The sequence below is a fragment of the Octopus bimaculoides genome, chromosome 2 (genome assembly GCF_001194135.2).
Source record: "Octopus bimaculoides isolate UCB-OBI-ISO-001 chromosome 2, ASM119413v2, whole genome shotgun sequence".
In the NCBI taxonomy this organism is placed as follows: domain Eukaryota; kingdom Metazoa; phylum Mollusca; class Cephalopoda; order Octopoda; family Octopodidae; genus Octopus; species Octopus bimaculoides.
Window position 1 is genome coordinate 121,508,214 of NC_068982.1, and position 16,213 is coordinate 121,524,426.

The window sequence follows — 16,213 nt, forward strand, 5'->3', positions numbered from 1 at the left end:
ATATATATATATATATATATATATATATATATATATATATATATATATATATATATACACACAACATACATACAAATGTGCGTGTGTATGTGTATATATCTGTGTATATTTCTATATATGTGTGTGTGTATGTGTATATATCTGTGTATATTTCTATATATGTGTGTGTGCATGTGTATATATCTGTGTATATTTCTATATATGTGTGTGTGTATATATTTATGAAGATCTCTGTGTATATTTGTGTCTACATATGTTTTATATCTATGTATATTTTATAAATGTACATATTTTATATATGCCTATATATGTATATTTGTACATGTGTGTAGATATAAATGTTTAAAAGCATTTAAGTTTACATGCAAATTTATCTATATATATATGTATGTCTCTTTCACTTTTTATTCTTTGAATTTTTTTCTATAAAGTGGAAGCAGGTTTCTAACTAAGAATCAAAATTCTGTTATTCAAATTTAATTTTAAGCATCAACAAAAGAGTGTGATGCATGTTGCAAGACTTGCTGCAAAGCAAGCAGAATGAAGTAGCTAGGAATGTTGCATAGTATGTATGTATGCACATACAAATGTACATATAGGCATGTGTGTGTGTATATATATGTATATGTGTGTGTGTGTGTGTGTATATACATATATATATATATGGTGCTGGTGCCATGTAAAAGCATTAGTGCTGGTGCTATGTGAAAAGCACTTGTGCTGGTGCCACATAAAATGCACCTAGTACACTTTGTAAAGTAGTTGGTGTTAGGAAGGGCATCCAGCTGTGAGGGACCATGCCAGAACAGACAATGGAATCTGCAGCCCTTAGCCTTACTAGCTCCTGTCAAGCCATCCAACCTACGTCAGCATAGAAAGCGAACATTAAATGATGTTGATGATGATGATATATGTACATATATATGTATGTTTATGTACATATGTATGTATGTTTATGTATATATAAATGTTTGTGTGTTTGTGTGTATGTGCATATATCCCCATGATCATTGTCATCATCATCATCACCATCATCATCATTACCACTATCATCCTTATTTCAAAGTCTACTTTTCTATGCTGGTGTGGGAGACATGATTCCAATGAGGCAGAATTTTCTGCAGCTGGATACCTATTCTGTCACCAACCTTCACCTGTTTCCAAGCAAGGTAAAGATGCTTCAGTCTGTTAAGCAACAAATGACCCAAACTACACGCATATAACACAATTTGTGAGAACAGTCACACATTATTTACAATCACTGTGTGCACATCAAGCCAAGGAAAGCATACACTCAGTCACACATGTGCACACACACACACACACACATACGCACACACACACACACACACACGTATGCACGCATGCATGCACGTACACACACACACACACAATGCTGATGCATTTTCTCTGAATATATCTATGGAAATGTAAAGAGTACCTGACTTTCAGCTTTTGGTAGCAAAGCCAAACTGCAGTAGACCCGTTCCCTCTTGGTGATCTGAGTCCTAACCATCACAACATACGATATCACAAACCGCACTAAGAGACCAGTGAACAAACATACAAATACAAAACCTACAAGAAGAACAAAGATATTAACTGTTATTTCTTTAATTGTCAAAGCATGTACCCTAGTTGTTAAGTGTTGCACTCACGATTGTGAGACCATGGTTTCAATTCCCAGATCAGTTGTGTGTTGTGTTCTTAAGCAAAATATTTCAATTCATGTGGCTCCAGTCCACTCAACTGTAAATAGGTAACCTTTTCATGAATTGGCAGGCAAGGATGAGATGGTGGCAAAGGAAAATGGCCTGAATAGAAGTTTTGCAAGCCACAATCCAGCAATTGAAAGGATGAATAGTACCTCAACTGTGTAGCCCAACCAGTTGGAATAGGTTGTTCAACTACATCAAAGGTTAGTTAGTCATTTTTTTTCATTAATGCATGAAAGATGTTAGTAAGATGCTTCATCATACATGAATCATAGTTCTCAGTTATGACATGTAACAAATAACTTCCTAGATTCTAAGTCAGGATTCGAAATTGAATCTAAATTTTTCTACCAATTCCTTCCCCATTGTTCTCAGATTTTTCTCTGAGAAATATTTGAGAGTTAACTGCCACACTTAGTTAAGTTCTATTGTTTAAGTTAACATTCTTAGATTAAATGGGGTTCAGGAAGAGAAGAGAAATACTTTGTCTAGCCTGACCTAATTCAGTTTTAAAAAATATGAATACAGAACCCAAAATTGATTCTTCTTCTTTCACTTGGCCCCTCACTAGAAGAGCACTTCAGGTATGGTTTGTCTCCATCTGACTGCATAACTTTCACCCTCACTACTTGTCTAAATTATTTTGCTCTTTCTCTCTCCTTCTTTCATCCATCCTCCTGGCAGTCAGCAGTCAACAAAAGATGAAGTTAACCATCTACAGAATGGACAGCAGAACTGCAAATTATCAATGCATGACATCAGCTTGAAGAAGTTGTATGTTACTTTGTTGCAATGTAAATAAAAGGCCATTTCAATAAATAATATTTTTCTTCTGCAGTCATTTATATGCTACATACATTCATTATAGATATTTTAAGAACGGAAAGTTTTCTTCATTGAGATTGATTGATTCATGGATCCTGGCTCATGAATTTTTGTGAATCTTGGCTGAGATAGACCTGTGGTGCAGCCATTTTTGTGACATCACTTATGACAGGAAAGACTGCAACCACATACACAAATAAACAAACATTTGTACACACTAGAGGTTTACATATGTGTTGACTATATGTGGATGTTACCCACGATGATGAGAAACAGTAGGTAGTATCCATGTGCATAAGGAAGAGAGATAGTGATTGCCAACACATTAAGTAATCAAAGGTAAACGTTACCCATGGTTAATGACTTAAGGAAGTCAGTACTAATACAGAGTTACCAGAGGTAAATATTATTCACAATAATTACTAAAGGGTGCTATTATTCAAACAAAAATTAAGAGACTATGATGACTATGGTGTACATAATAGACAATAATAGACAAATGCATCAGCCTGAGAAAGATAAAGATACTATATTCACTTAAGTACAATGCAGATATAAGATAACTCTCCAGACTGTATTTAAAACTCAGTAACATTTTTTAGATGTTTTGCATTAAGTTTTTCACATTGTGCACATGTAAATACAGTAGGTCAAAAATAGATAAAACATAGTTCAGAGGTTAAGAGAACCAAATTTTCAGTCATAGATCAGACCAAATAAATACAATAAAGAAATTAAATTTACCAAGTATTCTGGCATTGATCACAGATAAGTTGACATCACAGCCCATGAGGCCAAACAGCAGTGTCTGACAAAATAGCCAGAGTGTATTCAGTATGGCATCCACTTTATGCAAGAGCATCTGCAACAAAATAATCCATTTTAACAACATAGAATTAACAGAGACTTAAAGGGAAAATTATTTCCTCCCTTCCTCTCATCTGTCACAGAGGAGTATTAAAAGGGCACTGCACTCCCGCCATTAACAAAGCCATTACAAAAAAAAAACCCAAAGAAGAACAACAAAAACTGGATGTAAATAAATGAAGATAAAATATAGGCACAGGCATGACTGCACGATTAAAAAGTTTGCTTCAAAACCCCGAGGTCTGGGGTTCAAGCCCACTGCAGGGCCTCTTGAACTTCAAATTGATTTTGCTGGTGACAGTACTGTGAATATACCAGAGTACCACTATTGTATATTAAAAGTGAATGTATTGAGGTACTCACACTCTTAATCAGTTTTATAGTATTTTGTCTCCAATAAATTTGCAATTGAGATACATTTGTTAAATATTTACCTTCAGTACAATGGCGAATTCATGCCTCCACGACAATAGTGAACACACACATTGAACAAACTAGGGAATATGTTTCTACAGTGCATTAGTAAATGCATACCTCTTGCACATTGGTGAATATATACTTCCAATACAAAGCCTGGTAAATATATACTCTCAACACAAATATAGAAACATGCTTATTATAATGTTAGTGACAACATATCTTCCATATAATAGTGAATACAACTCTAACCCATTAGTAACTATGTAATCCTGAAACAAGGTGCATGACTCAGTGGTTAAAGCATTGGACTCACAATCATGAGGTGGTGAGTTCAATTCCCAGACTGGGCTGTGTGTTGTGTTCTTGAGCAAAACACTTTATTCCATGTTGCTCCAATTCACTCAGCTGTAGAAATGTGTTGCGACGTCGCTGGTGCCTTTGGATAACATCGGTAGTGAAGAGAGGGGAGACTGCTATGCATGGGTGACTGCTGGTCTTCCATAAACAACCTGGATTTGTGCCTTGGAGGGGAACTTTCTAGGTGCAATCCTATGATCGTTCATGACAGAAGGGGGTTTTTACCCTTTACCCTTTACTTCCAAACCAATAGTAAATACATTCAATACCAAAGTAATCAAAGATAGCTCTCTGTACCAAAAAGCACAGAAGAGATTACATACCTGATTGGTCTTAAGTCCTTTCTTCCACCCCCAGGCTGCTACATAGCTGAGAACGAGGACAGCAAGGTGACCAACAAATGTCTGGTGAACGGCAGAAAGGGTGAACAATACCAAAGCACTGGAACCAACCAGAAAGACACAACGGAAGAATAAATTGTGAACCTGGAAGTAGAAGTTATCCTTTTAAATATAAGCTTGTAGTAAGAGTATTGGCAGAGTCCCAAATTCCAACTCATTGCCTAGAAATAAAACCCCAAATTGCTGTGTTCAAGCAAGTAAATATTTGTGAACACCCAATAGTAACTAGTTGGGGACTGATGATGTCAGCAAGCAACTAACCATCCAGATCACTAGTAAACACATTAAGAACTTGCTGGGCTCACAGTTGATGTAAACAACTGAAACATTTGAGGATAAATAACATAGGCACAGGCATAGCTTTGTGGTAAGAAGCTTGCTTCCCAACCACATGGTTCTAGGTTCAGTCCCACTGTATGGCACCTTGGGCAAGTGTCTTCTACTATAGCCTCAGGCCAACCAAAGCATTGTGAGTGGATTTAGTAGTTGAAAACTGAAAAGAAGCCCATTATACATGTGTGTGTGTGTATGTGTGTGTGTACATGTTGGTGTCAGTGTTTGACTCCACTGCTGCTTAACAACTTGTCTTGGTGTGTTTACATCCCCATAGCCTGGGGGTTGATTCATTCGACTAAAAATTCTTCAAGGCAGTGCCCCAGCATGGCCACAGATTAATGACTGAAACAAGTAATGTCATTCACAATATTTCTTTTCTTTGACAGATCATTGTATTTATATAAATGGTTTGCCTGGTAATTGACAAGTGGTTGTAACATAGCAAAAGCAAATTGTTGCAGGAACTTATGCCACCCACTTTGGCCATGGAATTCAACAACTTCAATAATCTACTATCATTGCTGACACACACATTATGCAGTGACTCGCACAAATTAACTCATTAGGTGAAAATATCTTTTTTGCTGTCATCATTACAAGAACAGCATTTTTTGTCAATGATTTATAACAGAAGCATGTTCACCGTTTGGCTCTTTAAGTAGCCACATTTTGGCTCATCACAAGATGGTTAAATCCTTCTAGCTTTACATAGGCTGTCTATCCCATTGTGACAGACCAGTTGAGTGCAGGAAATTCATGTCTGTCCACTGAGAGCCTACCATCACCTATATCAGGAAGCTTTTTTCTTTTATTTCTTCATTGAGGTGGGTTTGCACAATGGAGTTTGGATCTTTGGCTGAGAGCAAGTTTTATTCTACAGGCAGCCTCAGCTATCCTTTGACAAGTATGTTTGTTCCTGTCTTCCAGCAGAAGTCATGCCTCGTATTTGTTCTTCCTATTCTACATTGCATACATCATCATTATGTACCAACTGCATGTTAAACCATTGTGTATATATTCTGATCATTCCTTCAAGATGTATCTCAACAGCTTTGCTGTGTCAATGCTTTTTAATGGGTTGAATAAACCATCGCATTTAATCCTGGTTTCCTCATCCTTCCTTTATCTATACACACAGCCTTACTCAGCTTTGTCCATCATCTCAACCTTCAGAGATTAAACATTAATAAATATCTTTTGTATTTGGATTTTACACAGATTTTTGCTCTTCTGTCAATCAACTGAATGTTTTGTAATTACAACTCTTTTATATATTTAGTTAGATGAGTGAAGGCCCAGGAGCAACCGTTTTGGTTTGAGTGATTGAGTTAGTCATACGTGATGTTTCTGATTCCTGTTTAGTTATTTCACTCCAGTTACTTTATTAATGATCTTTGAAAAAGCACGAACGTCATGAAATTTCATTTTTTTTCCTCTTCTCTATAAGATATCAATAAGATGTAAGATATCAAAAATCTTTATTTCTTTTAATGACAGTATTGTTTTTAATGACATTATTTCTTCTGGCTGACAAAAAATCTATTTGACAGAAGGACACTCAAAGATGTACCATCATCATGACCATCACTACTACTAGTACTACTAACAATCATCATTATCCCCACCACCACCATCATCATCATCATCATCATCATCATCATCATCATCATCATCAACTTGTTTATATAGTTTAAATAAAAATCTTAAAAAATTTTTCTACTCATTGATCCTCATATACTTTAAATATGAAATCAAATTCTTGAGCATTTTCCCAATTATTTGACCACTTTAATTTGCTCTGTATAGGATAACTTACTTCCTTTTCGGTCAATCTTTGTAACTCACTTCATCCATGGCCAGTCTAGTTAAATCACCTCATTTGGGTGAACTTAGCTTATCTTTGGTCAATTTTAGCTATCTCACTTCACCTTCGGTGAGCAATATATAACTTACTTCATCTTTAATCAACCCTAGTTATTTTATCATATCTCTTGTTATATCCAACAAAATTACCTTAAGTTTACCACAGCTTTCTACCGCCCTAGCTGATCTTATCATCCAGTCTTCACTTACATCATGCAATATTATCAGTTTACTACATCTGATCCGTTAGTCAACCTTCACTAATCTGTTGACACCACCACTGATTCATAAACTAATTCTTTGTTTTTGGTTATAGTAGATGAAATTCAGATCATCTCACTAACAGCTTACCTCTACTCAATGAAAGTTGTTGACTTTTAAAGTACTTCACTAAATCTATTAAAACAAATGTCTATACTAAACCGCTACACTGAACTACTATAGTGAACCACCACACTTAGTTACTATATCCAGCAATCAGTATCTACAATCAGTAGATACAGGTTCCCATTATGACTGTACCGATTTAATCAATATATTCTGAAGAATATCTCAATATTTCTAATAAAATCATACACCCATTCTAAACAATTGCATCATTGGCTCTAAGAACCCTTTTTCTTATGATCCCTGATTAATGTACCCTGGGCATCCAACTGTAGAAACTCTGCCAAATCAGATTGGAGCCTGGCGTAGCCATCTGGTTCACCAGTCCTCAGTCAAATCGTCCAATCCATGCTAGCATGGAAAGCGGACATTAAACGATGATGATGATGATTAATGTTCCCTATAAAGTGATCCAAAAATCACTTTACATGGCACAATTCCCTTCCACAGTTCTCTTGCCTACTGTTTCCTATTTTGCCATTCCTGTTCAGCTTCCAATCACCCAATACTCCCTTAAAAGGTTATTCAGTACAACAATTCACATATCTCTGTAGAAAATTACAAATGTTCGCATCAGCATGCTGTGACAAATGTATAGGAGAGAGATGATTTAGTTGATTGAAAAGGACCCTAATAGTATGACTTGTATTAATCTAATCACACTTATTGTTATTAGATTGATGATGATGAAAAGAAATGTTAAACTCTGATGTGATTTGAATTCAGAATTAAAGGTAAATGCAAAGGAAAAACTGTTCAACATTTTGTCTCTCGCTCCATAATATCCTGCTACAACTCCACCACTTTATCACTATGGAAGATCATAAGACAATATATATAATTTTACAATTATAGAAGACAAAAAACTACATATTCAGAATAAAATTACAACTTCTTAATTAGTTTAATAAATTTAACAGAATTACGGAACTTAAATCTGTGATGCTAGCTTTCTGAAGTGTGATTATACAATTGATGTCACCATGTGATTCTAGATTTTTACAATGTGATAGTCATTTAGCATCATTCCAACACCTAGCACATTTAGTATCTTCTTACTATGCAAATGTTTAATTAATTTAATAAAACTGATGAACTATATCCAGTGTTACTAGCTTTAGAAAAAAAATCTCTAAATTGAGTAAAGTCTTATTGTGATTAACTAATAACTTGTACAGTAAAGTTTCTCAATGCAAAGCTAATGCCTTTCCTTAGCAACACCTCTGTTAGATTTTAGTGTACCCCCAAGTTAATCTCTTCTATAACCAATAAGAACCACCTACTTTAGAAGCCATAGCTCCAGCAATTCAATAATTTTCTTACCTCACTTGATACTTTTCTCTATCAGATATGGTAAGATGGAAATAAAAACCTGCAGCAGATTTAATAAGAGAAGAGAATCTTGTGATAATCTGTCGAAGAAATCCCTGAATCTCATTCACTGTCATCTAAGATTATTGATTTATTTTCACTGTTGCAGTATCTTGGAGAAGAAAAAAGAAAAAAAAAATTCTCTCTCAAAATAATTTCACCTAAATTCTACAATATGAATTTCCTGGTTTTATTCCATTCCAGTCGCTTTTCGTGTCATTTTATCTCACTGTCTTTCCCAATGCACATATAAACACACACACATTATGCACACTCACATATGCACACACATATGCATACACCCACCCACATACACCACTGAACTCTTTCTACATTTTCTACCATTGATTTATATTTTCTCCATCTCTTTCCGCTACCACCACCACCACCACCACCACTACTACTACTACTACTACTACTACTACTACTACTACTACTGCTGCTGCTGCTGCTGCTGGTGCCGCTGCCTCCACCGCTGCCTCTGCGCCACCGCCATGCCACCACCACCACCACCACCACCAATCACTGCTGTTACTGCTGCTGCTATTACTACTGTTGTTGCTGCTGCTGCTGCTGCTGCTACTACTACTACTACTACTACTACTAGTACTACTACTACTACTACTACTATGAAGGAAGAAGACTACCTTATGGTATTATGGTCATGTTCTCTTTTACTTTCTAAGATCAAATTCCATTATGGGACCCACTTTGATTTTTGTCCTTCATTAAAATAAGTAGCAGTCAAATGCTAAAAGCAATACTAAATTTTGGGACATAATACTTGTTAGGAATAATTATTGTGAAAGATGTTGTTGTTTAACCCCAAGTCACCCTGGTTCAGTAAGCCTATTGTCAAAGGCCTTCCAGCCATGACTACTCTGCTTTGTTTTAAGGATATCTAGGATTACATTATCTAATGTGTTCTTTGCTTATTTAAGTTTGTAGCATGCATTTCAAGAGTGATTTTGCTACTTTGTCTAGCAGGTCAAGTGACCACTTAGTCTTCATTGGCATATGATTATAAGATGTAGTAGTTGTTGTTGTATAGTGCCAGGCTGGCTCTGAATGAGAAGATATATGATAAAAAAAAAATGTCCGGCAGGCGCAGAAGTGGCTGTGTGGTAAGTAGCTTGCTTACCAACCACATGGTTCCGGGTTCAGTCCCACTGCATGGCACCTTGGGCAAGTGTCTTCTACTATAGCCTCAGGCCGACCAAAGCCTTGCGAGTGGATTTGGTAGATGGAAACTGAAAGAAGCCCGTCGTGTATATGTGTATATATATATATATGTATGTGTGTTTTTCCGCCCCACCATCACTTGACAACTGATGCTAGTGTGTTTACGTCCCCGTAACTTAGCGGTTCGGCAAAAGAGACTGATAGAATAAGTACTAGGCTTACAAAGAATAAGTCTTGGGGTTGATTTGCTTGACTAAAGGTGGTGCTCCAGCATGGCCACAGTCAAATGACTGAAACAAGTAAAAGAGTAAGAGTAAAGAGTATCCATCCCGTGTTTCCTTTTTTTCAGATTTCATCATATCTAACAGAACCTTATATAAGTAATCTTAGATGATCATCATTTTTAAAAGAGTAGTAAGTGATGTAAGGGAGAGTTAGCTTCTATTTCTGTCAGATGCAACAACTATGTAGAGAATCTCCTTTAGATGGAAAGAGGTGGTCAGCCTCTATGACCTTAGCAGTCTCTCTGCATTTAACATCTGCTTTAACATCTAAAAATATTCTGATCAAGATATGATGAAGATGAAAGTAAAAAGAGAAGCTTTGTTAAAGAGAGGAAGCTGTTGGTTTAAATTTCTTCAATGGATGTTTCTATTTATATGTATGAAATAAATGTCACATCGAATGCTGCTGGTAAAATGTAATCCAATACAACCTGCTTCATTGTTGATTGTCAACAACTGAATGAGTATCTCACAGAGCTTGGTTGCTGAAATGGGTTGTGGTGGGGAGTTGCTGGAAATTCAGTAAGACAAAAACAAAATCTTTCAAAAGACTGGATAACCCAACAAAGGGTCAGTAACTATCTTTAATTTTATCTTCTTTTCCTTGTTTCAGTCAGTAGACAGCGGTCATACTGGGGCATCATTTTGGAATGTTTTAGTTGAGCAGATATCAACCCCAGTATTTCTTTTTATGTCTAGCACTTATTCTATCATTCTGTTTTGCTGAACTGCTATGTTTTAGAGTCATAAACAAACCAACACCAGTTGTCAAGCAAAGCAAGGGTCAAACACAGACATAAACACAAACACACACACACACACACACACACACACACACACACACTCTGTCTGATGATGAGCTTTTACACCATTTTTGTCCACCAAATTCACTCACAAGGTATTGGTCTGTATGGCACTATAGTTGAAGAGATTTGCTCAAGGTGCAGCATTGTGGGACTGAACCAAAGAGCCACATGGTTGCAAAGTGAATTTCTGAACCATACATCCATGCTTAGAAATACTTTGAGATAGTAAAAGAGTTTACTTTAGGAGCACTTTTGGAATGATAGGCCCCCCCTACTTCTTGTTAGAACTTCTATCTATTCTAGAGAGGGAAAGATAGGGTTCTTTAGCCACAATGAGCTACCTGCTATGCACTGTTGCCTTATACATGAATCTAGGAAAACAAAGGATAAGGGAATAAAAGCTATGAGGATCAGTTTTCAGTAAGTTTCTGACAGACTGCTTTCCCAGTAGTTAGGAGGTACAGTACCAGTTGTCTCCCTTTTCAGTGAATCCATCTCCTTCACTGTGAAAGTAATGATACTGAGAAATGCAGTCCAAACACTTCTATAAGGCTTTATTATGTAAATAAATTCTGTAATGTGGATCATGGCATTAGGGATCACATATATATGTGATACTGAAATACTGCAACATCATTTATGAAGAGACACAGTAGGTGTAACATAGATGGTGGCAATGGCTGCAATTCTCCAGTTATGCATAGAGCTGTATCTTCCATTGTTGCTGATCTTTAAAAACCACAGCCATCAAACAATCCATAATTGAAGAAGCTGATCATCAATTTTGAGGGACAGCCATAAGCATGTGTGTATATACGTCTGTGTGACTATACATGTGTATCTATCTGTATATGTATGTATGTATATATGTATGTATGTATATATGTATGTATGTATGTATATATGTATGTATGTATATATGTATGTATGTATGTATATATGTATGTATGTATGTATGTATGTATGTATGTATGCATATGTATGTATGTATATCTATCTGCATATGTATGTATGTATGTATGTATGTATGTATGTATGTATGTATGCATGCATGTATGTATGTATGTATGTATGTATGCATGTATGTGTTTGAAGATGTGTGTATGTCTCCATGCATATGCGTATGTGTGTATGCACATGGAAGTGTGTATATGTTTGTACTTGTATATATGTTTAGAGGTGTGTATGTGTTTGTACATGAATGTGTGTATATATATGTATATGTGTTCATGTGCATGAGTATGTGTGTAAGAAGGTGTGTGCATGCATGTGTTTATGCACATGTGAGTTTGTTTGAATGAGTTTGTTTGTTAGTATAAGTCCATATGCATGTGTTTGTGTTCTTGCATATATGTGTGAGATGAAGTAATGGAAATAACAATAGTCACAACAACAGTTAGCAACAACTACAGTGGTAACATTAGCAACAGTAATAATAACATCAACAACAACAACAACAACAGCAACAAATTAACTGCTGTATTTTCAGATTGATTAGCTTTTCAAAGAATCTGCTTAGTTTACTAATGAACTATAATTACTAATACAGTGTCGATACAACATGGGTTCTGAATAAATTATGCAAAATTGTCTTTAAAACAATGAAGAATATTCCAGCAGGATGCAAACCCAAAAGCAGACTTTACATAATAAAGGAGGCTGAGGTCGTTCTTAAAGAACATGGTCAGTTGAGACATACATATTCTAAATCTCCACAAATTAGAAGAATCAATTGTTTTAATGTCCACTTTTCCATGCTCACATGGGTTGGATGGAATTTCTTTGAAGCATATTTTTTTAGAGCCAGATGCTCTTCCTGTTGCCAACCCTCACTTGTTTCTATGTAAGGTAATATTTCCCCATGATCTGACATGTTTTCACAGCAGATTGGAAATGAAGGACACTACTTACATGACAGAGACATTCATTTACAACTGACACATAATGTCAAGAGAAAGGGACAGTGACACACATACATACACACACAAATGCATGCATACACACACACACACACACACACACACACACACACACACACACACATACACACACAGGCACACACAAAAAGTTTTCACTAAGTTTGGTTGAACCAGGGCTAGTGTAGAGGACACCCAAGGTGTCACACAGTGGGATTGAACTTGGTATCATATGATTGAAAAGTAAACTTCTTGCCACACAACCATGCAAATCTTCCAAATAATAAAACAATCAAATCCATGCAATTGCTAGAATGTATTTAGTGTTTCAATTTTTGCACAAAACTGAGAAGCTGGAAAAAACAATGAAAACATTGAACAAACAGAGCAACTACTTTCTGAATATTGTCATTAAATTCAGCAAAAAATCCATTTCTAATCCACAAAAGTTGGTGGACAAATTCAATAAGCAATTTGTAGTTTGGGGTTTAAATCAAATTTGGTCACCAATAAATTAAATAAATACCTATCTATCAACCTTACTGGCATTTCTTGCAAGGAAAGCATTGCAACTCTCAGTACCTAAATAGACAGTGGCTTTGTTCAGTCCTAAACCCAAGCCCGTGTTCCTAGAGTAATATCTCAAGATACAGGGAATCATACTCAACCTAATTTTCACTTCTTCACTGAATTAATCCAAATTTTTTAAATCACTGATTGACAGTATTGGTGGACAGAATGAATTTACTATTACAACAATCTGCAAACTAATCAGTTAACCAATTCTCAATTATGCATGCCCAGGAAGGATACATAATAAAAGCAAATGCATGACTTACAAAATGCAGTTCATTTTTGTAACCTCAGCTTTCAGGAAAATAGTAGCTGGAGACCATCTCTAATATGAACAAAAAAAAAATTAATGAGCTGTTAGTGAGAAGGATAACATGCCTGATAGTAGATAAGCAGACTCCAGGTTCAACATCTGCTGAGCTTGAATTTTATATTAGCAAGTTGGGCAAAATGCTTTGTGGCATTTCATGTCTTTATGGTCTGAGTTCAAATTCTGCTAAAGTCAACTTTGCCTTTCATCATTTTGGGGTCAATAAAATAAGTACCGGTTGAGCTCTGGAGTCAATATAATTGACTGAAACCTTCTTCGAAATTAATGACCCTGTGCCAAAATTTGGAACCAAAAATGCTGAAAGTGCAGTAACACTCATATTTGCTGCCCTTCATAATATCTCGTTCAATATCGTAGCAGAAGTCATTCACATCATCTCTCATCTTTAATTTCAAATTTTAAAAAAAAGTTGTCAACTCTATTCATTAAATTCAATGAAAAACTCATACCTAAAGACAGGAGATGACAAAAAAAAAATACTTCACTGTTAGGTGTTGGAAAATGTGATTTAGGTTACCAGCCTAGAATAGTACAATACTACATAATAGCTAATTATCATCAGAACAGTTCATAAACAAAAATGAAGAATGCCAACCATAGAAAACAAGGTGTACACTAGCAAAATTTCTCTCCAGTTTCTGGTCTCTGCTAAATATTAATCAAAGTTGAAGAGATCCAGAAATCACCAACATATGTCAAGATTACAATGATACTCTACATGTCCCACATCTCTTCTACAGTACAGCAAATCCTCTTTATTTAGATATACTAGAATTATGAAACAATCCCAGGAAAGAAGCAAATATCTTCAACAGGAATTGCAACAGTGAACTTTATTGAGGCAACTACAACAACAACAACGACAATAACAACAAATATACTGTTATATCCCATATACATGTAGTCCCATTGTGAAATTGGTCCTCCATGGAAGACTTGTGAACAGTTTAGAATGAGTATTGGATCAATTACTCTCATTGTTGTTCAACAATATACTGAATGTGCTTACCGTCCTTTCCCAAAATGTCACATATTTGTAACATAGAGCTACTGTACTTATTAAATATGTAGATGAGAATGTCTAGAGACTCTTCATTTACATAATAATAGAAGTTCATGGCTGAAATTGATAGCTGGGTTTTAATAGTAAGACAGTGTGATGATATAGGATAAATTATCTGTCTGTCTGTCTGTCTGTCTGTCTGTTTGCCATTCTATCAATGTATCTATCAATCTATCTATTTGTTTGCATACATACATACATACATACATACATACATACATACATACATATGTTGTTTGTCATCATCATCATCATTTAACATCTGTTGTCCATGCTGGCATGGGTTAGAGGGTTTTACCAGGGCTGGTAAGCTGAGGGGCTGCACCAGACTCCAGTCTGATTTGGCATGGTTTCTAGACAGATATGTGATATTACATAATGTCACTGCTTGTTTCTAACTAATGGATCAACTACAAAGAGGCTTCTTCAGTTTAATGTAATCAAGTAAGTTTCATAAATGAAGAAAGCAGTTAAAAATGGTTTTATGTTACAAGGAATTTTGTTTCAAATCATTGATTGTTGGTAACTTACAAAATCTTCAGGTGGAATATAGCACAGAAGAATTCCTACAATAACTCCAACAAGAATTTCTCCAAATGGTTCCAATAATTTCAGAATGATGTTTGCCGCATTATTTTCTTAGAAGGGAGAGTAAAAGAAAATTAGTTTTCACAGGTTAAACATGATTAAAACTTTAATTAAAATATCTATAACTTCATCAACAGTACCAATAAATAAGATTGGCCTTTTGAAATATTATTAAGAAATAAATTTGTTCACATTTAGCACATTCTTTTATGAATCTATTTCTGTATATTTACTGGAATTGTCATTATAGACAGGACAATTGATTAACAAATATTACTTGTTCAGTCTCCTTATTTACAAAGTTTATCTACTACACAATGTGTATAATTATCCAGTTAACATCTATGCACACACGCGCGCGCGTGCACACACACACACACACACACTTGTGTATGCATATCTATCTATCTATGTATATATATATGAAATTTATTGAATGTTGGAATTTGTATGAACATTTGTTTTTCTGAATCTTTTCTTGAACCTTTAAATGTTGAAACTGGTCTGATATTTTATTAAATTTGTTAAAAAAATTCAAAGCTATAGACTCAGGTACCCAAAACTAACTCTCCTATATCCTTTCTTGCATGAGAATAAGCCTTTTTCTCCATATGTCATCATTATCATCATCAGCATTTAATGCTCACCTTCCATGCTAGTATGGGTGGGACATATAAATAAATATATATATATATATATAAATTAAAACAGTAGGGTAAAAAATTGGATATTAATTAATATCAATTTAATACCAGGGAACAAGCACATTAAATGAATCAAGGAGATTCAGAAAATATCTGTTTCTCATCAGTATGGACTGCCAAATAAATATAATTCCCAGAATCGCATACTAGTTGTTCCCCATGCATTACATGTGATCTTCTTCTAGCACATTAACAGTCCACCTAGTGGTCTCCTTTATATATAT

At 35.3% G+C, this 16,213-nt stretch overlaps 1 protein-coding gene across 3 annotated transcripts in view; it reads right to left on the minus strand.

Moving 5' to 3' along the window:
* The window catches only part of LOC106876557 (sodium/hydrogen exchanger 9B2), a 74,027-nt gene that overhangs the window by 7,610 nt on the left and 50,204 nt on the right, over window positions 1–16,213 (minus strand). For all 3 annotated transcript variants that reach the window (XM_014925153.2, XM_052965556.1, XM_014925154.2), the window contains 4 exons: window positions 15,229–15,335; window positions 4,508–4,669; window positions 3,285–3,402; window positions 1,442–1,578 (listed from right to left, as the gene is read on the minus strand). In XM_014925153.2, coding sequence (XP_014780639.1) covers window positions 1,442–1,578; window positions 3,285–3,402; window positions 4,508–4,669; window positions 15,229–15,335 — 524 coding nt within the window. The remainder of the gene's footprint in view (window positions 1–1,441; window positions 1,579–3,284; window positions 3,403–4,507; window positions 4,670–15,228; window positions 15,336–16,213) is intronic.